Source organism: Sinohyriopsis cumingii, unplaced genomic scaffold (genome assembly GCF_028554795.1).
Source record: "Sinohyriopsis cumingii isolate HCF-2022 unplaced genomic scaffold, ASM2855479v2 utg002916l, whole genome shotgun sequence".
Lineage (NCBI taxonomy): Eukaryota > Metazoa > Mollusca > Bivalvia > Unionida > Unionidae > Sinohyriopsis > Sinohyriopsis cumingii.
The window spans coordinates 174,267-198,437 of NW_028316336.1; the positions used below are offsets into that span (position 1 = coordinate 174,267).

At 35.8% G+C, this 24,171-nt stretch overlaps 1 protein-coding gene across 6 annotated transcripts in view; it reads right to left on the reverse strand.

The window, feature by feature from the left end:
- The window catches only part of LOC149769970 (uncharacterized), a 206,870-nt gene that overhangs the window by 59,872 nt on the left and 122,827 nt on the right, over positions 1 to 24,171 (reverse strand). For all 6 annotated transcript variants that reach the window (XR_016418996.1, XM_089949582.1, XM_089949581.1 and 3 more), the window contains 9 exons: positions 23,682 to 23,938; positions 20,811 to 21,068; positions 17,242 to 17,447; positions 13,450 to 13,568; positions 12,692 to 12,842; positions 9,693 to 9,892; positions 7,426 to 7,556; positions 5,339 to 5,413; positions 277 to 489 (listed from right to left, as the gene is read on the reverse strand). Coding sequence is in view for 5 of the 6 variants with exons in the window: in XM_089949582.1 (XP_089805708.1) it covers positions 277 to 489; positions 5,339 to 5,413; positions 7,426 to 7,556; positions 9,693 to 9,892; positions 12,692 to 12,842; positions 13,450 to 13,568; positions 17,242 to 17,447; positions 20,811 to 21,068; positions 23,682 to 23,938 (1,610 nt within the window). In the remaining variant the exon portion in view is untranslated. The remainder of the gene's footprint in view (positions 1 to 276; positions 490 to 5,338; positions 5,414 to 7,425; positions 7,557 to 9,692; positions 9,893 to 12,691; positions 12,843 to 13,449; positions 13,569 to 17,241; positions 17,448 to 20,810; positions 21,069 to 23,681; positions 23,939 to 24,171) is intronic.

Sequence of the window (24,171 nt, forward strand, 5' to 3'; positions counted from 1 at the left end):
AAATTTGTCAATATTTTAAAAAAATAATAACTATTGTAATGACCTGTCATATACAGATTTCACTTGTTCTATGAATTACTCCTAGCAAACTTTATAGACCTCAATCTGCTGGCACATTATGTGACAGCAGATCTGTATCTGCACAGTTTGCAGCTGTATTCGACTTACAAGTATATTCTGTACCACGTTTTTCACAAACTATTTCACAATGTGATCTGCTGTGATTCAAACAATGACTTACTAAAGAACAGAAACACATAAATCGATTCAATTTACCAATTTCCTTTCTGGTGGAGGTTGGGGTTGCTGCTCAAAGTTGCCTTTGAGCTTCGACACCAATATCTCTGCCATGGCACTAACTTTGACATTGGACTGAATCTCCTCTTTCTGTGCCTTAACTTCATCAGTCTTGTTCTTCCCTGTGTAAAGCCTGTTAGCTATCTCCTCCATTGGCAGTTTGCAGAAACGTGTCAATTGTACATCTCCATTCTATGAAATTAAGCATAAACTTTGTCATTAATGTAAAATTTTATCAGCATTAAGTTCAATGAGCGACTACAAAGAAAGCAAACTTTTGTGTAAATTATGTTACTCTGAGAATACCGATTATATTATTAGGATACAAGTTAGCCATCTCCCAAATCCAGCTCCACTAAAAAGTAAAAAACTTGTATTTTCTGTCTATATCACATGCATAACTTTTGCCTGTTACCTCCTATTACCACCACTGTGCCACTAATTTTTAAATCAAGCAATATACCAATGAGGATGCTCATATGGTTGGGTAACGGTTGGGAGGGTTGTTAAGTAAAGTTATCAGGTAAGTGATTCATGGAGAAAGATAATATACTAAAAAGTTTGACTTCTCCTTCAAATATGCTCCCTGATCATATTAACATTTGGAGAATTGATAATGGGAGCATGGAATGCTGAATGTCCAACCTATACCTTGGGTATCCTTCTATGTCCTTGCTGATAAGCAACAGAGCCTATGGTTACATGATCTGTGGTCCCTATACCCAGTTAAGAAGAGGATTAGTTAGATCTTCTTTCTTTGGTGAATCCAGTGAAGTTAATAGGTTGTGTTCACTTTTAATTTGGCCTGGTGATCATCTGAGCCACTGCAACCCGACCCATCAGATTCAAATTTTTGTCTCTGTGAGTCTAAATCTCCAAGATAAAAAAATGGAAGAATGGTAACTATGCAAACCAGCCAACAGCTTATATTATGTCTCTGATCGAAACGTTACATTCGAACATGAGGCTTGCAGACAATGCTCTGATTTCATGAAATGAGATCTTTATGAGGCCACTCTGATCTTTGAGACCTCAGAGTATGCCAAGCATATAACCCACTTCAGCCATGAAGTTAGGGCTTGAGGGGTGATATCCTGCTTCTAGAGTTTCACCAGGAGAAAGATTTGCTTGGATGACCCACAATTTGCACCTGTGCACTTCAAATACTTGAAAGTGCAAACAGGGGCTTGCATGGCTGCTGCTCTTGACATGTCTGTGGATGAAAGGAGTATACTATGACAACTCTCTAACTGCTGACAGTAACATATTTTTGGCAACAAAGCCTGGCTGCATCAAAAGGACCACCAAACCATCCAAACTGAACTGAAGATAGCTTAGGTCGATGCAAAGGACATGTAACTCTCTCACCCTGTATGCAGAAGCTAATGTTATCAGGATAATAGCTTCATTTAAGTGCAGATTAAAGGTTCAGATTTATCTGCATTGAACTAACCTAGGTCAAAACCTAGAATAAGTTCCTTTTTGAAATAGGGTGAGGGATTTTGGTCAATTCATATCAAAACTGGCTAAAATGTCTGATAAATCTTTATTGTGACCAATATCACTTCTGCCATGATGCTGGGATGTGTACAATATCATGGAGTTGTAATTTAATGGTAACTGGGATCAACAGTTTCTCCTCAGAGAACCAGAGATAAAGTCAGTCTTATGAGGAATTGAGGCACTCAAAGGGACAATGTTCTTGACTCTGCACCAATCCTTGAAAATATGCCACTTTCCCTCATAGGCCTTCATTGTGGAGTGCCAACTTGCTCGCAAGATTTTCTCCACAATCAAAGGTTTAAATTCTTTCTATTGCAAAGATGTCTGGACAAGAGATAAACATGAAGAAGACAGTATGGGCTGAGGTGGAACTTCACCACCACAACTGTCTGAGAAGATCTGACTTGGACATAATCTTCCCGGACAGTTCTAATTCTAGACTGAGTAGAGTGGTCACCTAGAACTTGTCGCATATGAGAGGGGCTATCAGAAATCATCTTGCAGTTCTGACCCAGCAGCTTCTGGATTATTTTTTTACCAGGATTGTGGGGGTGTAGGAAAAGGCCCATAAACCCTCTCAGCTGTTTGGCAGTGCATCAATGGCCAAAGAAACTGGTGAGACAGAGGTGGGCAACTTGTGATTCCACCTTGTCACAAAAAAGATTAATCATTAGACGATCCCAAAGTGTGCAAATCCAAAAGAAAGATTAATCTGAAGGAGAGACCATTCTGTAGGAATGATTAGACCCAATCTGGATAGTGTCTGTCAGGATAATGAGTCTGCTGGGAATGTGCCTGATTTATATGTTGATATGTAGATGTGCCAAGATATAAACTGCCAAATCAGAATGCACAAGACGTGATTTGATACCAACCTGTTTGAGGGTGAAGGTCACCCTTACAGAGTTGTCCAACATAACTTGAGCTGTTTTTCTAGAAAGCTAATCCAGAAATGAATTGCATCGATAGCAGCCTTCATTTCAATAAGGTTAATGTGGCCGATCCCTTTGCTTCTATGAGTCGATGACCATATCAAAGTCCAGCAACAGGTGGACACATCAACTATAGATACTGGCACCAGTACACAGTCATTTCCATTTGGGGTTTCTCAAGAGGAATTATACAGAGACCCTCAACAGTCATTAAGTGGTACACTGAAACTCTCATCAATGTTCAAGTGGTTCGTGAAAAAAAAATTGTGAATTATTGCTGCACAGCAGGGGTGCACAACCCATGGCCCTGATCCGGCTTGCGAGCGTGTTCTGTCCGGCCCTCAGGGCATATTAATACAACACAGAAATCTTGCCCATGAACAGCAATTATATTAAAGAAATTTGTGTTTGCGGTCCCCGAATGGTCTTAGAAAAGGCAATCTGGCCCTTGGCTGAAAAAGGATGCGCACCCCTGCTATAGAGGAATGGTTCCTACTTACAATAATTCCAAATTCCTGAATGGATGTCTAAATTTTTTTCACATATCAGTGTGAACTGTTGTGGAGGTAGACCATACAAAGTTGACAGTATGGAAGTGAAGCTATAAACAGGTTACTGGTAGAGGCAAGGGGCTGGATTCAGGAGATAGCAGGCTTATATCATAATATTGTAACATTAATGTGACCGGCAAAAGTATCTGAAGACAAATATGTCTACTGCCATACAGATCCTTGAAATCAATACATAAACAGCACCATCCTTATCTAATTAGTTGAGACTGTTTGATAACATCAGGTTTGAAAAAGTCTTCTTTGAAAAACTTTCATTTACAGCAGAAGCAAACAGTAATGAATTAACTTAGCTAAGGAGTTTTGAGAAGGAATTTTATTCAGGCTTAACTTTGACTAATACATTGATAAATTTTTATTTTGTAGTAAAGCTGTAAAAACAGTCTAAAATCATAGAACACAAAAATGGCTTAGAATGGTGGAGGATAAACTGGACAATGTTATCTAGTACTGCAGCAAGGCTAAAAACTAGAGACACTTGGCAGTGCCAAGGGGAGGTAATGGGCAAGAGTTACTGCCTTTTGTCTATTGAAATATACAGAAAAGACAACTTTTGTCTTTTAGTAAGGCTGGATACGCAAAGTAGCAGGCTAATATTCCCAATGTGATTGGGGAACATATTCGAAGGAAAAATTAAATATTTCTGTAATGGTAATAACATCTAATTAGCAGTTCATTTACATATAAATATAAACAGAAGCCTCACTAGGTGCTCAGCATTAAGAGCTAGACATCACTATAAACTGCCACACTGTAGACATTGTAGTGATATGACTGAAAAATGTTTAAAGCAAAGTTAAAAATCTAAATCAAACACACACACATATGTAAATATAAATGTGCCAATAAAATCTCAAATTGGGTTTAATGTTTTGAAGAGAACAATGCTTTTTTTTACATTTCCAAGATCAAATATGTGAAGCTTTAAAAAAAGAAAAGAATATAATGGTCTAAAAATCTAATCAAATCATCTAATTGTGGATTCAAGTGTACCAGCAAAATTTCATGTGTTGTGAGGTTCTTGTGCAAGCTTTCTAACAAGCTTCTCATGATGGAAGTACAAATATATGGACAGATGCCAAGAAAGATGCTTCTGTCTGCTGCAGACAGTAGGCACATGCACACACAAACTATAAGCATTTATTATCAGTTATATCTCTTATGTTATGTGTTTAGGCTCAAATAAACAGTAACACAAGAAAGAATGAAAACAACAAGCTCTGAAAAATATAATAATTTATTTCCCTGGAAAAATTCTGTAAAAATGAAAAAAATATGAACTTACGGTTTTAAGAATCAAATCCAAAAATAATCCAAGAATAATCCATGAACAAAATTTTAGAAGTCCTAATAATAAAATGTTCTAATGATTTCAAGTCCCAACAAAGAATCCAAGATGGAAGACGATGACGTATGCTGTAACCTGTAGTGTTGAAGTCTACAGTTCCTTGTAGAAACAAGAATAATCACTCCCAATTTGGAAATCTGAATAAAAATTTTATAAGAGCTGTCTTTGTTTAAGAATCTCATATGAACACAAATATTTTCCAGGAAAAAAGAATTAATCCTTTTGAATCCAAGTAATCTGAAATAACTCCTAACGGCACAATAGTCACTTTCCAGTGTAATAACCCAACTGTGTTTACTTCTCTAATACGACGGTTTAAAACTTGAATTTTACACACCTGATAAAGGTGACATGGTCATGTTTACATATAAAAAACATCATGTAGCCCCTGTATGTCCTTGATAAGACCCAATCATTGTACTCAAAGAAATAAAATAAAAAGAATTGTTTACATCTTAAATCATGTAGTCCCATCATGACCTCGACAACAACCAATCATTTTAAAATACAAATAGAACTTATTTACGTGGTTGCTACTAATTTTGAATCAAGGTCAGGATCTAGGTCAACACTTGGTGTTTACTAAAATGAACAGTCATGGTCAAACTATTTTAAAACTTACAAACAATTAAATCAGATATAATTATATCAAATATACATAACATAACTGATGATATAAAAAAACATACCATTTCCTCTCTGTTGCTCCTAGCCACATGATAAATGCTCTTTTTGTTGTGGTCTCTTTCATCAATCTCTTTTTTCTGCAAAATGGATATAAACATATAGACAGGATTATTAATTTCTATCCTTCTACATTAGACTAAAAAAGAATTTTGCAGAATTCTGTGTCTCAACTGCTGTGTAAAGCCATGTTCCCTGTAAACTGCAAAGTCATTGGAATATGAAAAGTTGGTCACTGTGACTTCCTTTGGTCTGTGATGAACAGAATACTCCATGATGAAAACATGTACAAAAAAGTTTCAAGATTCAATATGCATCTCTTCTGAGAAAATTTGCTGAATACAAAATCTTAATGTTGGCACCTATCCCAATAGCACCAACATAAGAAAAGTGACACCTATGCCTTCTCCAGCAATACAATAACATGGTGGCTATATTCAATCAGTTTATAAAGAATCATATCTGTCAATGTATGTAATTCGTACCCTACTTCAAACAGCTTCGACCTGAATCGATTATCTGCATAATAAACCAGCAGGTCAGGGTCTATGCTGTACATTCTACTCCTGACAAGAAACATCATATACCCTGATCTGTTGGTACATTAAGCAAGCAAAAGAAGGTCTACTCTGCTTACAAATGAATGTACATTATACAAGAATTATTACTGCACCCATCAGAAGGTGCATGTTTCCCTTCACTGCTACAGATTATACAAGATATGCCCACAACTAAATGTCCTTACTGATGAATGCATCAAAAGGTGTAGATTTTTACAACATTCCTGAAGAGTACCATTACTGACGGATTATATATATTTCCTCTCATTAAAAGCCCTCAATGTAGCTAGTACTAAGGCATAGTTGACAATGGAGATCACTAATGGGTCTCAATGACTTAGACCTTGGGTCAACGGCATGTGGTCTTCAGCCAAATTTACCATGCAGAAACCATTATTGTCTTATTAGACTGACCATGATCATAAACTGTAGTCCTCAGAAACAATAATTTCTGTATTACCCTAATTGCAAGCCATCCACAAGGATTTATCAAGGAGATTACTCTAGAACAAAACTTGTTTTACCAAACCCTCTTTGAAGGTATATGGTAAAGAAATAAAATTTGAGTGCAAACCACCCCACCCCCATTTGCCTTTATTCAGTCACAGTGACCTTGTACTTTAAAACCCAAATCAACAAGCTTCTTCCTTGCAAGTACAAGCCATTTACAAAGTCTGATACTGGTCTCTGATACAGAATTGATTTTTCTGTGTACAAAAAAAAGAAGTGTTCTACCTTGATCATTGAAATTTTGACCCCATAACTGATAGGCTTCTTTCTTACCACAAGTTCAAGTCATCCATTAGGTTTGATCTAGGCATGTGATACAGAACAAATTTTATCATGCTGAAACCAGTTTTCTTTTTGCTAATGACCCTGACCTATTGACCAACAAAATCAACATGCTTCTTCCTCACACAGAGTGAAAGCCATCCATAAAGCCTGGAAATTGTAAATGACAGACAACTCCAGTTACTGTGCAGAAATTAAATTGATAAAAGACAGATTGATGGACATCAAAACATATGGTAGGTGATACAGATTGTCTGCTATATTTATGATTAGAAACATCAATTTCTTCAACTCAATTCTTTGCCTTCCTTATTTTTCTTTTCCCATATTTAATAAGAATTAAAATAAAAGCCATCATGTTGTCCACTGCAGCACAAGCCACAAGCAATATGCACCTGCATTTGCCAGCTCTAATTTAACCTCCAAGTTAGATTGTGAACTGGGCCCCGAGTGGCCGAGTGGTCTAAAGCGCTCGCCGTTCCGGATCACTGCCATCTCACCTCTGTCTGCGTGGGTTCGAGTCCAAGGCTCAGCTAGCGTGGGTACGTGGGAAAGCCTGCCAGTAGCTTCTCGTGGGTCGGTGGTTCTTCCCTGGGTTTTCCAGGGTTCTTCCTCCACCAATTATACTGGCCGCCATGTATAGCCTATCTTGTGCTGAAAAATGGCGTTAAACCCTAAAACAACAACAACAAAAGATTGTGAACTTGTGAAATAAACATTTAAGACATCTAGACAAAAACCTTTCGGAGTTTGGAGAGACTGGCCCTGGTTTTGAGTTTCTGCAATAGGGACAGCTTGTGTGATGGTAATCTGTGCCTGTGTATACTCTCGTCTAGCTTGATACCGCTTTTGTTGAAGCTTGGCTGCTCCACTGAAAAAGTATGGGACAATTGTAAAATTGGAAGGCATTACCTTTGAATAATTGTTCCATTATTAATTCTTCTTAACCAAGGAGTATGAAACAACCACATGTTTATGTTATTTCTGTTGCAATTCTCAAACTGGATGCAACAAAGTTAAAGGCAAATTATTTCCAAACCATTTGTAATTAAATAACTATTCAAACATTCTGGCATGTCAAATATTGTTTACAGTTCAGGGCTGATCAAATTTCATTTAAACCACTGAAAATTCACTTGCCCACCTACATTTTAACTTGTCCCAAAATTTCAATCTCTAGCATGATGTATACACTTTAATCCATATTGTAAACAAAAGAATGTACAATTAATTTATTTCTTCAAATGGTTACATTTTTCAGTTTTTGGTACTCTCAAGGTATCTGATACACACTATTTCTTCTTAAGATATGTTAGTATCAGTACATCCATCAGCATGAATGGAACGATATTTTCAGGAATTCAGAACTTCCTTAACTTCTTATGTCAATACTTGAGCAACTGACACTGAGTCTATTCTAATAATCAGCATCAAGTTTAAGACTGTTCTCCTCCTGGAACGCAAATAGCATTTCAATATCGGAGAATAGTTTTCCATATTAAACTTGGGTGTAGGCTGAATTAAAGAGAAACTCATATTGTTTTTCATTTAATTCTCATTTAGTTTTAAATTGGCCTTTCCTAGTAGAGTGCTAGCAACTCTAACTGCTGGGATTTTCTGCACTGTGCTGCACAGGTTTTATTAGGTCCAAACCTAACACAAGACTGGCTTAATTAAATCCTGAATTTGTCAGTTTCACTAACCAATCAACTGGCTGAATTTCCAAACCTAACACAAGACTGGCTTAATTAAATCCTGAATTTGTCAGTTTCACTAACAAATCAACTGGCTGAATTTCCAGCCTGTGCCAGTTTGGGATACTGTTTGCAAGAACTGCAGAAATCATTACTTTAGAGTCCATGAATTCAAGTCACATGTGGATAATTATCAACCCAATGTCGCTGAGCATGTCTTTAAGATGTGCAGTATTTTATATTGTTTACTGCCACAGAGTCAGACTTGTCTCTTTGAAGGAACAGTTACCTCAGTCTTAGTCACTGAATCAGTTCATAAAGGAAAACAGACATTTCTTTAATTTCACTGCACTGATTTGGTGGAACCAAAGGATGACACACATCACCCTCATAAGTATGTTAAGTAAACACAACATAACAAGGTCATGAAAAGCATTGCTAATTAATCATACCAGATTTTGTTTTGACTGACTGATAATTTGGTCACTTTGACCAGTATGCAGTCAAGCAACAACAGAACTTGAGCACAAGCAACAATTATTAATGACCATTTACTGTAGTATCACAGGATGTGAATGTACAGAGGTAGATTCGATCATTCTGTATGCCCAGTGGGCATGATAAGCCAAATAAAGTTAGATTAAGTGATTGCAGTATAAAAATAAGCATTTGCCCAGCTAGTTTTAAAATAGGAAGAAAAAAATTACTTGTCCCAGCCTAGGGCCTTACTTGTCCAACAACCAAAATGTATTGTCTGAGACAATGGGCTATGGATTTGATCAGCCCTACATTTTTTGACCATAAAGAAAGCTACTAAAACTGAGGAACATTTCTGATTTTTTACTCTAAGTATCCTTCACCTCCAAAGAAATTAAAATTCTCCTGAATAATCATTGAATAGGCTTCCCTTTCAGCATGAAAACCTGATATGATTAATGTGGATGACAATTTCTAGCATGTGCTGCAGAATCTGAAACATATTGTGAAGAATTTAGTCTACAATGAAATGCAACCAAATGCTTCAATATTTTGTGAATGATTATTATTTATTCATCTGATAGCGTACAATGCTTATTTTACCCCAAATACCTCCAACGAATTTCAAAGGAACATAACTCATCTCCATGGAAAAAATGCAGATTGATCTATCACAATGAGGAAGTTCAACCAAAGATACCCATCAAACAGATGATGACCTGGAGACACTACAATAGGTTAAGCCTGCCTTCATAATGAATACTGAGGTGAGAAGACTGGCAAATCTGATTGAAAAAGATGGATATTTCAACTCCAAGTAAAGTAATGGAACATACAGCCATTATTCAACTGCTCCTTCCTGAAGTACTCATAGAACTGTGAAAGGTATGAGACCATGGTAAGTTTGTCAGGTTTATCACAGATGGTTAGGTCGTCTCCCTTCATAACTGGATTGATGCCCATCTCACGCTGGGCAATGTCAAATGCCAGTTGGCAATTCTTAGCAGCATCAGCTTCATTCATGCTGTTGTAGTCTCTGTGAAATTAAATGTAACAGTATCACTTACATGTACATGTAAATATAATTAGCACAAATACAAAATTTCAAATCTGGATAGTGTCAACTCCATCATCCTGCTCTTGACAAAATTCTTTTTTATTTTACACATGATCTAAACTTCAAGTCCATTTTCAACTCAAGAAACAACTTTTTTACATACATAATTTAGAAAAAAAACAAGAAGAATGGTAACTTAAAGAGGAACAAGTGTCACTGAGATCACTACCTGTCTTCCTAAATGCAAGGACAATTTGCCAAAAAATCTAGGTTAGCATGTGATGCTTTCTGACATTTAAGTGTTTCTAAATTATTTTACTAATGGCAGCCATAATAGAAAGCGGATCATTATCTTTTATGCAAACTTCAAAAGCCTTATGCAAAGATGCTTTCTTTCATTTTCTTTTGTGAAGTGTCTGAGAAATCATTTATTTACTTTTTTTATTTCATAATATGGCCTTACTTTTTTATTTTATAACGTGGCTTTACTTTTTTTTATTTTATATGGCCTTAGTAATTATTGCAACAGAATCATTTGTGCTAAATGTGCTTTATGTCAAATTCTATTTAACAGTTATTTTTTGTTTTGTGTTTTTATTTTAGTAATGAGCACACATTTGATGGCTGATCACTTTGTGGGCAAATATGACAAGTCTTCTCACCAGGATGCTACTGTCATATTTGCTAAAATTTAATTCAGCAGTTTCTGTGAAGTTGTTGTTTCAATGTTTTGACCAATTTTAGCAACAGTAGCCATATTAAATAGTGAATCTGTACAATTTGTACAAAGTTCAAAGTCCTTCAATGACAGGAGGTTGTCCTTCAAATATGGTATAAGTCTGTCCAGTGGTTTGTAAGAACTCATTTACAGGTTTTTCTATTTTTAGTTATAGCAATCATATTTGATGACACTTCAGGGGCTGTGGATGGTCGAAAGCGCTCAACATTACAAATCACTCATGGATCTTGCCTATGTCCATGCAAGTCTAGAGTCTTGGCTTGACCAACTTGGGTATGTGAAAAAGCTTGCCAGTAGCTTCCCTTGGAGCAATGGTTTTTCCCAGGTTCTTCCTCCGCCAAATATACTGACCATCATGTATAGCCTATTGTGTACTGAAAAATGGCATTAAACCCAACAAAGGATGGCAGATTTGCATCACTGGCACAAATTGGAAAGGCTTTATGCAAGGACATTTCTATTAAATAAGGTTTAAAGTTCTGCACAGTGGTTTTTGAAAGGCTCTTCTAATTTAGTAATGGTGGCCATATTTGATCCTTGACTGTCTTCATTTGTACAGACTTGAAAGCTCTTCATGCAAAAAAGACTTCATGCAACTTTGCTTAAATTCTGTTCAAAAACAAAGAAGCAGCTGTGTAAACGTTCTTATTTCTGAGAAGCAGTCATTTAAAAGATTTTATATTTTTGGTGGCCATATTTGATGAGGGATTGGCATCATTTGCATAAACTTGAAAAGTCTTCATACCAGGATGCTTCTGTCAAATATAGTCAAATACTGAAAAGCGGTTTTTGGGAAGTAGTTTTTTCAAAGATTTTTATCTTTATAGTAATATCAGCCATATCTGATGATGGATCAGCATCATTTGTACAAATCTGAAATGCCGTCAAGCCAGCAGGGTTCAACATAGGATTCTGGTATGTGTGGCCAATGATCCCTCGAGACTATAGGTACCAGGACCGATTTGTATGGGCTTGTGTTTCACATGGTTTCTAAAAACATAATACCCTTTTTAATTTTTAGCAATTTTATACTAAACAATTTATAATAATGAATGTAAATAAATTAACATGAAAAATTCTTTATTCATCCAAGTCAAGTCATTGTGTTATGCTGTCACACATTCAATGGTAGCTATATTTAATGCCAGTTCTGCATAAAATTCAATGGTAGCTATATTTAATGGCAGTTCTGCATACTATTCAATGGTAGCCATATTTAATGGCAGTTCTGCATACAATTCAATGGTAGCTATATTTAATGACAGTTCTGCATAACATTCAACAGTAGCTATATTTAATGGCAGTTCTGCATAAAATTTAATGGTAGCTATATTTAATGACAGTTCTGCATAACATTCAACAGTAGCTATCTTTAATGGCAGTTCTGCATAACATTTGATGGTAGTTATATTCAATGGCAATTCTGCACAATTTTATAAACTTCAATGAGCTTTATGATATGATGTTTCCAATCAAATTTCATCAAATTCTGCCTGGCAGTTCCTGAGAAGCCATTTAAAGGTTTATCTATTTTTAGCAACGGTGGCCAAATTAGACGCCAGATGGGTATCAACCAAAAAATATGAAATGCCTGGATGATACTAAATTATGTGTATAATGGTCAAGTGGTTTTCAAAAAGTTATTAATAACAATTGTGAACAGATGATGCAACAGGTCTTATGGACAAAACCCATACCAAAAGCTCACTTGGCCTCACAGCCACTCACCACTCAGCTGACAGTGACACTCACTTGGTTATTACTATTCCTTAATTTTATTTCCCTATAATTATATTGGTTCAGATGGTAACATGTCAGATTTCTTTACTAAGCAACATGCTGGTAAAAAGCTTTTAGGTTATCAATAACCTAATTCAACAGCTACTTGACAGAACCATAAAGATTGTCCATGAAGATACCATGTGATGTCTGCCCTTTTTTCAGATGCAATTTCCTTGTGGGTTTATCTGTTGGTCTATCTATCTTACAAATACTGTTTCATTTCAGAGCAATATATATTAACACAACCATTTTATTACATGAGTTCTGGTTTGAAGTAATGGACGAGGGCACAGAAGGCTAGACCATCACGCCAGGAGGTGGTAAGATCCATAATGTGAATGGTGTGGTATTTTCCTGTGTTCAGGACCTTTTGACACCAGCACAACAAGTTGTAGGTATCCACAAAATCTGAAATAAGAATATACAATGTTTGGAACAAGAACAATAATTATTGTTGTCAAGATCTGGAATCATAATGAAGCTGAAGCAACAAAAGTATACATTTGCTTGCGAATATTAATATAGTCCTCAGTTGTAGACTGTGATAGAATAAAAATATGCAATACCCAGTGCAACAAATGTATATATCTGCTTGGAAGTACTAATATAGTCATCAGCTGTTGTTGGTGTGATAGTCTAACGTAACGTTCCTCAAGAAAATATCCTGATCGTGATGATGTGTGGTAACAAAGTTTAATATTGATACTGACACACCCCTCACTCCTCACTTTCCAAATTGAAATACTAATAAATTGCATAAAGCCATCACATCTTGGCCCTGAAGTCACAGCACTGATACTGAAATATTTGGAAATATCCCCATTAGAAATATACTTTGGTTATTGCCTGAGAAGGAAAATTATGTCATTCAAAGCAAAAAAAACAGGTCATGGTAATAACCACAGACCAGGCCATTTCTAAATTTTGGCGTGGACAAGAAAAGAAGACATAATTTGTCATGATCAAAGTTCATACATACAATATTAATCTCATTGCCATTCGAAAGAAAACTTACCATTCCTAGATCGTTTGGCAGGCAGTTCTACAATCTCATCCTTGTAGCTGTTATCATCTGTGTCATATAAATGTCGCACCTGCTCAGGCTTCATGCATTTGAAGTTTACATTGGGATACCTGTTTAACATAAGCTTACATTATGTTCCTAAGCATCTGTACATTGTGATAGGTTTTTAAAAAAAATCTATACTGCTTTAAAAAATAAATAAATCGTAACTGTTCCCTACTTTACACACACACATTAAAAATAGCTTTTAAAGAGTTGGAATAAAGTAAATAAAAATACACACAATTACTGGTCAGCAGTGGACTATTGCTTTTATAATCTCTAGATTTGTAATCAATTTCCACTTATTAATCACTAATATAAAAAAAGGAAAAAAATACTCTTAAAATTCCCCATTTTGTAATGACTTAAACATGCTACACAATTTTTTCTTCAAAATTCCCTTTGCTTTCTGTATTGTCTCTCCCTCATGCTGTATGGGACAACTATAACAATACATGGAAATACGTGGAGTGCAAAATAAAAAATAATTTGAGCAAGATGACAAGATTGAATATATATAAACCCAAGTCTTATAATGATATGTGTACACATTCCACTGGTATTTTCATTAACACTTTCCTAGCTCCAACAATTTGATATAGTTCAAACTTCAAAAAACAGTCACCATCATAAGCCAAAATTTGCTGAATGAAATCATCGTCTGAAGAACCACACTGGGAATAAGCCATTTTGGTGTTCTAAGTAGCCTGGATTTTTAAACAAGCATTTTTAAAATTGCCTCAATGTAATGTTCAAACTAAGACAGAATGTTTGTTCCAGGGCCCAATGTGCCAATCACATTCATTTTGAAGAACCATTCAAGCTAAACTGAAGAATCCAGATGTATAAACAATTGCCTACCTGAAAAAAGACAAGTACTGCGAAACCTCTACCATGTAATTTGACTAATGTTGCAACAAGCACTTTCAGGGTTAACAGATAAATAAAAATTGCATATTGTCCAGAGTATATTTTTATTTGCACAACATTAAAGTAATTTGCAGGAGTTCTTGTGCATCACCGCTCTCCACATGCAATTCCCACCTTCTCTAGCAGCATCTCTGAGATCAATTATCTGGCTCACAACTGTTAACAGACAACTGATGTGTAAATTTTGTTTTGATTTTATGGATGACTAGCATTATTTGTACAAAATTTAAATACGGAAACCGTTTATGCCATGGTACTTTTCGTGAAGTTGAACTAAATTATGTTGAGCAATTTTTCAGAAGTCTATTCGTTGTTGTTCTACTCTGTGCAACGGTGGCCATATCTGACGGTGCATTAGCATCATTGGAATGAAAAGTAAAAGCCCTCTAAGTCTGAGTGTTTCTGTCAAATTTGGTCAAATTCTTCTGAACACTGCTTGCAAAGAACCACTTATATGCACTAAATAATACCTGTTGAGATCTTCGGGTGGATTGGTGCAATGCTTTTTAATGCTGTATCAAAGCGATGCAGTACATGGATGTAAGTTACTGTGGTATAAAAAAACATCATGGGGAAAGGATGAAGATGCCACAACAACTTACTGGACTAGGGAAAATTCTGAGATCAACAGATGGGAAGGGTGTGTGTGTGTGTGTATATATATATATATATATATATATATATATATATATGTAGTCTGTACCAATGACATACAAGATGTATAAATTTATTTGAGTATTATATCATTCATACAGCATACATACTATACATATATTTTATTTATATCACAAACAGATAGACATATTTGCCTTGTGTATGGAATTAAGACTGACTATGGGCAACTGTGTACTGACCGAGTGAATGAACTCACATCCTGCCGAGTGTGTCCGCTATATTGATTAAATCAATATCAGACAGACTTATGACTTATACATGAAAGATGGTTTTAATGATGAAAGTAGAGCACTACAAATTCGTACATTCTTGAACACTGAACAATCAACCACTGATGTACACATGCATGGAATTTAGTGTGGAATAGAAACTAAGTGAAATGATGAACCAACACGAGGTAATTAAAATATTTTAATATATTTACCATTGACCCACATCATTATTCTGCTTTAACATTACTACTGACCATAAATTTTTTTTTTTTCTCTCTCCCCCCACCATTGGTGGGTTTGATGAAACTTTTACTATCATTCTTCATAGATCCAGAGACATTATGGTATGACACAAGCGAAAATCATCTAAACTTGTCTTTTCATGGATTTTTGCCTGTCCTGCTAAGATGGTCACACACCTGGGTGGGTGGGTGGGGGGGCTTTGGACATTTTCATATTTAATTAATGATCAATTTTTAGAACTTATAAAAGGTTTAGTAAACAACAACAAAGCATTAAATACATTACATGTGCCCCATAATCAAGACGGGATATTGCAAGTTTGCATCATTGATTATATGAACACTGTAGACAGATTCCAAGGGAACTGTACACATACCATTATGACAACCGTATTTCTTGCAAGTTACTTGGTGCAAGTTCAGTTTCAACATTTTCATCTACCCCAATTTCTTTTACTCTCTCACTCCAGATTTCTGCATATTTTGTCCCTTATGCATGAGACCATGCTAAATACATTTAGAAAATGGGGGTTATTATTACTTTTAATTGTTATTTTCATATCACTAATGAGTGGAAATTCATCAATGATCTATAAGAAAAGAACCGACAGTATCCAATTCCAAGAACGTTTATATTTTCGTATTATTGTGCCACGGGCAGATCACAATTTGATATACCAATAGTATGGTACATCAAATTGCTTTAGACCAACGCTTTAACAGCCATGTTATTTTTAATGTGTGTATATATATATATATATATATATATATATATATATATATATATATATATATATATATATATATGCATAGTGAAATCCATCAAAACTTAAAAGTATTAGGACTAAAATATTCAGTTTTGAGAGTTTTCAATTCACTAGGTTTTCACATATATCACATGAATAAATACAGTTGTTCCACAAAGAATACAGTCCTCATCAAAAAAACATTTGAGCAACAAGATACTTAAATTTAACTTTAAGTCTATTTGAATTATGAATGATACTCCATTCCCATTTTAATATTCCATATAATTCTTAATGTATAAAGATCAAAAGCAAATTGGGTGAATCTGACTTTTAGAATACTGCTTTGTCAATAAACCATCACAAGCAAGACCATATGCCTGGTTAATAAAATGCAGTAATCAATTTATTTAAAAAATGTTTTATTAATCATGATGAACATAAATGAACAGCATCAATCCCAATTAGACACTAAGCAGATAAACATAATCTATATTCACCTACAGGCATTTAATTAGTTATTAATAATTAACCTTAAAAGCTGACTCTTTTTTATGGTTCAAAATCAGATTTGCATATTGTCACCCTTAATCTGTGTCGACAGTTGTCAAGAATTGTTTTAACCTTATGTGCTCGCTAGGACTTTTTCTGGGGTTTACTTTCACAGATCAGACCACTACAGTACCCTTAAACCATAACTGATATGTTCAAGCATGTTTCAGGAATTCTGCAGCCAAAATGCATTTCCAAGGTGTAACTGAGTTTTGGTTGTAAGTGGAAGATTTAAGAACAAAATTAAAATTTGGGATCAAAATTTTTTTGGTATTCAGGGTTGAGGGGTTTCAGTTTAATGGCGGGGGGTGGGGGTGTGATGACATTAAAGACAGGCCGTAATTAAAAGAAAATTGTACCCCTTTCTTTCTATGTAAAACATACCTAGTGCTAGGATCAATAGTGTATTGGGAGTGGTTCTTGTGGAGATTTTCTGGTGTTGTTTGTGTCAGTAGCTGAAAAATGTTTTCTCTCTCTGCAATTACTTCCAGGGTTGTCATCTTCCCTGATGCCCACCGTTTGATCATCCATGCTGCATCAAGTGCTCCTAGAAAGCCTCGAGCACACCCTGATCCAGTTGGCCAAAAGGGCTGCAATGGTGAAAATCTATGATGCAAAATCACAAATCTTATGATTTAACTGAAGTGTGAAGTGAATATATGTCTATCAATGAAATATTTTATGTTGGAATTAACATAGTGTTATTACTTTATAAATGTTGAACACAGTTTTAAGAAAAAGGCTTTCTTCCAGAACATGTACACTGCAATGTGTATATTCTGTAACATGTATATTTTGGAACCACTTTCATTCCTCTTCTACTGCAAAGATTACCTTAAAGTTCATCATCTGAATGAGCTAAAACATGTATTGCCTCAAGTCAGAAAGTCTAACTTTATTTTAATTTTACTAATGTCCATACTATAAGTAAACATGAACAGCTATTTGTGCTAAAGTCATGAGACTCAAGTGAATTAATGAGACTGTACTGTGCTAAGTTATCAGACTCAAGTGAATTACTGAGACTTTACTGTGCTAAAGTCATAAGACTCAAGTGAATTGCTGAGACTTTACTGTGATAAAGTCATAAGACTAGTGAATTACTGAGACTTTACTGTGCTAAAGTCATAAGACTCAAGTGAATTACTGAGACTTTACTGTGATAAAGTCATAAGACTAGTGAATTACTGAGACTTTACTGTGATAAAGTCATAAGACTAGTGAATTACTGAGACTTTACTGTGATAAACTCATAAGACTCAAGTGAAATGCTGAGACTTTACTGTGATAAAGTCATAACACTCAAGTGAATTGCTGAGACTTTACTGTGCAAAAGTCACGAGACTCAAGTGAATTACTGAGACTTTACTGTGCTACAATCATAAGAATCGATTGATCTACTGAGACTTGACTGTGCTACAGTCGTAAGACTCAAGTGAATTACTGAGACATGACTGTGCCAAAGTCATGAGACTTGAGCGAATTACTGAGACTTTACCATGTTGACTCTGCATCTGAACAAGAGGCTCACAGAGACTGCTCTAATTTCATGAGTAAATTTTCTCATGAGGTCAGAGTACATCAAGTGTATAGCCCACTTAAGCCACGAAGATCAGGCTGGAGAGGTGATATCATGCTTTCCCACCTTCATGGGGAGAAAGTGTTATTTGTGACTTGCCTTTGCGTGTCTCAAGTAGTGCTTGAGGGCATGGATAGGATCTTGCATGGCTTCTGCTCTTGCATTATCAACAGAGAAAAGCATCCTGACGACAATGACTGCCCACTGACAGTAACCAGTTCTTTGCTGCAAAGCCTAGTTGTGTTATGAGGATCACCAAACCATTCAATCTAAACTAAAGATATATCAGGTCCACTGAAAATTGATTTAAGTCACTCACCCTACATGCAGGAAATATGATTAGTATGATAACAACTACAGTGAGGTCTAGGATGAGATATGATTTTAATAAAACTGCATGTTCTGGTAGAGAAAACAGTGGGCTGGATGAAAATCGGATTTTTCCATATTTACGAGAAAACCAAGATTATTAAAAAGTAATAGATCATTTCAGCCCTTGAGGAGAATAGAACTAACCAAATGTTTTTTGAAGGAGACTGTCCAGATATGCCCATGAGAAGAACAAAACATACCATATGTTTTTGTAGAGGATTTTGACTGGAACGGGGTGATACCAAAATCTAGAATTGGATAAAAACCCTGGGGTTCATATTTAGACCAAATAGAAGGACTAAATTGTTAACTTTGTCATGATAACCAAATCAAACAACTTTCGCAATGCCATGTCAATAGGGGCAAGAAAGTAGTTATCTGTGAAAGCAAGAATGATGGCATACTTGTTCTTCTGAAAAATCATATAGAACTCACCCTCTCTATCTTGAAAATTGATGGAAGAATAAATTCACTGAGGTGACTCTAAGATCTACCTCAACTGTTTGGAAAGGCAATGCTGTGAATAGAACCTGGACATTATGGTTTTTGTAAATTTTCACCAATATTTGTCAATAAGCAACTGTATCTCCTGCTAAAGAATATTATCCTTCTCTTGAACTGATGGCTCATCTGTTAGAAGAAGAGCGGAAGAAAGAGTTGGAAAAATTAAATGTGAAGTCCCTCTGAAATGACTAGGACCACTAATTGATTTTGCAGAAAAAGGTTGATCAGAATCGCAGTAGTCTGGTAACAACTGGTCGACTATCTGCAGGCTGTAGGGAGTGTTAAGTCAGCAGCAGGAGAGAGAAGGCTTAGGTGTGGAGAAACTTGGTTTCTTACCTCCCCTGTTATGGTGCCGCCTAGACTGGCTGTTCTCTTTATTGGCATAAAGCATGGCATTTGGGTGGTAAAAGATCCCCTTTGTTTGGCTCACTTATCAACCTTCCATTGTAGTTGAGATGGCTGGTTTTAAAATGAGGATAAGGGTGGAATGGCAAGCTGGAGGTGTAGTTCTGGTGCTGCCTGCCTCCAAACCTTTTTCAGTTTTCCCCCAAACAGCAATGGCAAGCCAAATGGGATCATCCTTAAAACAGAGCTTGATGTGATTTTAGTGATGTGATGCACAAACAGTTGTCATGATGTATCAAATCAAGATTGACAGAGGCAGTAAATTTATTCACCACTGAATGGTGAGTTGCTCTGTTAATGGCTTGAGTAAATTGGGAGCTGATTCCCAGGCATGCTGCTTGGCCAATTTTTCATCAGTTGGAAAATTGGCTTGGAGGTAAAATCCAACATCACAGACATGGTGACAATGTTCTGCACCTGCTCTGATGTGGTGAGAAACGCATTTTTTATCCAGCAGGGCAGACATGTTAAATTGCCACTGAATTTTTATTTAATAGCAGGAGTGCAGTATGATAGATGATGAAATGCGTCTTGTACCAGCAGGACGAAAATGTCGCTGGTACTTGGCTCTACGAAAAGAAAGCCTTAGCATTCCCCACTGGAAGGATGGAGAGTTCACCACTGATGCCAACCAAATGCAATGACTTGCTAGGACGGACAGATCTATCATTAAGATCTCCTGTACTGTAGAGAGATGAAGGCATAAACCTGGCAAGATGGATGGATCTATCACTAAAAGATATCCCCATAGCTGTAACTGTATACAACCATAGTATTGTAGAACAGACGTATCTATCATCTAGACCTCCATAATTTAAGAAAACAAAGCCACTGGCCTGACAAGACATACAGTTCTTCAAGTATGATCACCTGACTGAGACAGCTGGATGGCCAACTCAGCTGATCTGATGAAAGTGTAAGGTTATACAGTAGTAAAGTATGGATCATTGGCTCCATTAAAAATCAAATGCAAACATACTTAAATCAACATAAAAATCAAATGCAAACATAAAATCTCGTAAAAAAGAAATAGCTTCCTGCATGAGAAGTTCTGTTAGTCCTTTAGAGGATTTATCTTCTAAAAAATATTTACCTCACACAGACTGTCACCAACGAGGCACATTACAAGCTTGTAACCATTCCTCTCCACAACTCGTGATGCATTTTCTGCATGAAAAATGGAGGTGAAATCAAACATAGACACATCAGCCTGTCCATAATGGTTGACTGCATACTCTAGGTGTGGTAACTGGTGATTGGTCGAAAAGTCAGCTGCTTCTTTGGCATAGGCTAATAACGCTTCTTGGTTCACATTTTCCATAGACAGTAATTTTGATGTATCTGCATAATCCTGTAACACACACACAGTCTCATTACTTAAAAAATTAGACACATAATCCTATAACACACACGGTCTCATTACTTAAAAGGTTAGATACTAATCCTTTAACACATGCAGTCCGATTGCTTAAAATAGGTTAGATACATAAACCTGTAACACACAGTCCCATTACCTGTAAAGTTAGATGCATAATTAGGTAACACATACATACACAGTCCCATTACTTTAAAGCTTGTGATGGTGGTAGGTTTAACACCATTTTGTTCAGCACATGACAGACTTTACATGGTAGCCAGTATAACTGGTGGAGGAAGAACCAGTGAAAATTTCAGTATAAACCATTGACCCATGGGAAGCTACTGGCAAGCTTCCTCACATACCCTCGCTGGCCAGGCCCATCAGGATAGAGGTGAGACGGCAGTGATCAGTAAAAGCTGGCACTTTTAACTGCTCATGCATCTTGGGCCTCACTTAAAAAGTTAGATACATAATCCTGTAATACATGTACACACACACAGCCCTATTACTTATAAAATCAGATTTTGGAATCCTGAGAAATTATGTAACAATACTATTTCTTTTCAAGAGTAAAGTTCAATAGCTTCAAGTGTCTTCATTAAGTTTGAAAACTAGTATACAGTCAACAAGTTTTAGTGGTCTCCAGCTGAGAGCAGAACATTAATTATCATGCAGAAAATAAAAACAGACCAAAGTGATCTTGATTCTATGGTATACTGACTGATGTGATAGGGTATAAAGGTACAAAACAATAATAAGTTCCAAAAGAACCACTGTCTCGTCTACATTTGTATGCTTGTCAGTGAAGCTAGTATCTTTGACTTTCAAAAAGTTTAGCACAAAATTTAACATTATTGATGCCACAGATGATGAATCTGCCCCCATCAGAAATTTAACTTCTATTTAATCATGTTTATACAGATGAGAAGAGAGGCAACATAATCTTTACCAGGATATCAAATCAGAAGTATTATAATGCATTAATGTCGAGGGATTCATTGGAGGGAAAGAGGGGAGTCTTTAAACAAATGTTCATAAGATCTGATCATTAAGCTATTAGAATTGTTTACACTTAGAAGCCGGATTTGACTGGGTAAAAGTCAAATGCTTTAGCTAAATTCGGACTGACAGCAAGTATGACCACTACTGAAAGCATGGCTCATAGTCAGTAATTACCTTGATTAGCCACTACAACTGAAGCCTCAAATGAAATGCATGCAGTCCACTCTTTTAACATCTACTTATTAACATGTACAATACACAGTTAAGCCTTGAGTGTAGCCTATCACATTATAAAATATACAATTATTAATACGGGAAGTTTACCACTGAATAAACATATTTAGTCCTCCTTGAAATTGCACTCGTTTGAATGGGCTTTTTGTGTTGATTTGAGTGTAGAAAACATGAAAAATCTAGGTGTTCATGAGCTTAACACAAATACTTTAAATCAGTAAAGTAAAAAATGTACTTCATAATTACCTTTGTTGGTTGTAAGGTATAGCACTAACAAAGATGCATTTAATTATCAAGTTTCTTGATTCTAACATGAACACACATCCCCAAGAAAAGAACTGATTATGCAAATTTTCAACACAATCACTGGCAATAAGTATTATGTAGAATCTACACCTAAGGCAGTAAAATGTAAAATACACATCACAGTAACCTTCATCTGCTATATAAGTTAATGATTCCAGCATCAACAATCTTAAAACATTAACCTAAGATATAATATAGCCAGTAAAGTGTGAAACATGGAGTCAAGATAACAATATTTTCAAGATATGCTTTTCCACTGAGGAGTATCAATAAAACGATTTTCAAGATGGCTGCTGTGGTGGCCATAATGGAAGTCAGATCAGCACCATTTTCATTTGGGACCAACAACACATAAAAAGTCATCTAGTGCAAACCTTATGCTGATATGATCATCCCATCAGGAGTAGCGATAACAAGATTTTTTAAATGGCTGCTGTGTAGAACCTTTTATGGATGTCAAATCAGCATGATATTTATTTAAGACCACATGGACATTATAAGAAATCTTCCAGTGAATCTCCATGTCCATACGACTTTCTGTTATGTAGAGTTGATATTTAAGATGGTGCCATAAAGACCATATTGGATTCAGATCAGCACCATTTTTATTTAGGACCAGCTAGACATCAGATGAATCCTTTCAGTGAAAAGACCATATTAATATGACCATCCATTTATGAGGAGTATTTTCAAGATGACTGCTGTTCTGCATGTCAGATCAGACTATTCTGTACATCAGATCAGTATCAAAGTGAATAATGCTAATTGGAGAAAATATATGCTGTTAAATTTTCATCAATATTCAAGCCTAGGATATGTATTTTAGCTACATTGTAAACAAAGTTTTTAGGATTAATAGTTGGTAAAAATTTAAAAATTTAACCCATGCAAGTGGAGATTGGGGTAGAAAGGAAAAAACAATATATTATCACTTCATTTCTTTGTATAAAAAAACCCTAATAAACAGACCAAAATTAATGTACATCCATCCATCCATCCATCCATCCACCAAATCAAATAATTAATAAACAACATTCAGACTAGCAATCAAATCATACTTACCATCTTAAGAACACCTTTGTCCTGGAGGCTGGTCTTTTTGGCTGTCATAACAAAATAATGAGTTTCATCTTTGTAATAGACAATGTTTTCCAGATCTATACCAGTCTTTTCATACAAGTCTTTAAAAAATTTCTGATTGAAAATAAAAGCCACTCCAGAAATCTCCTCCACACGTGCCTCTTGTTGAGTATTACGATTAATAAAGTTGGCAGTAATGGCAATAGCCAGCTTTCCTCTAAACTCTTTCCTTGTGAAACCTGTCAAAATGAATAGAAAAAGAATAATTAACCAGAAAAACCAGGTCTATTCCACATTGTGTAAATGTGAGATTCATATTTATTCTAAAAACATCATGCTGAAACTTTAAGTGCAAAAATCGTGCATTATCCATACAAGACACGTATCATTTCTTAATTCAATTCCTTCTACATCTAAAACACTCCCACCTCCACCCTCTTCTTCTGAAATGGAGAAGTAAATATCCCCCTTA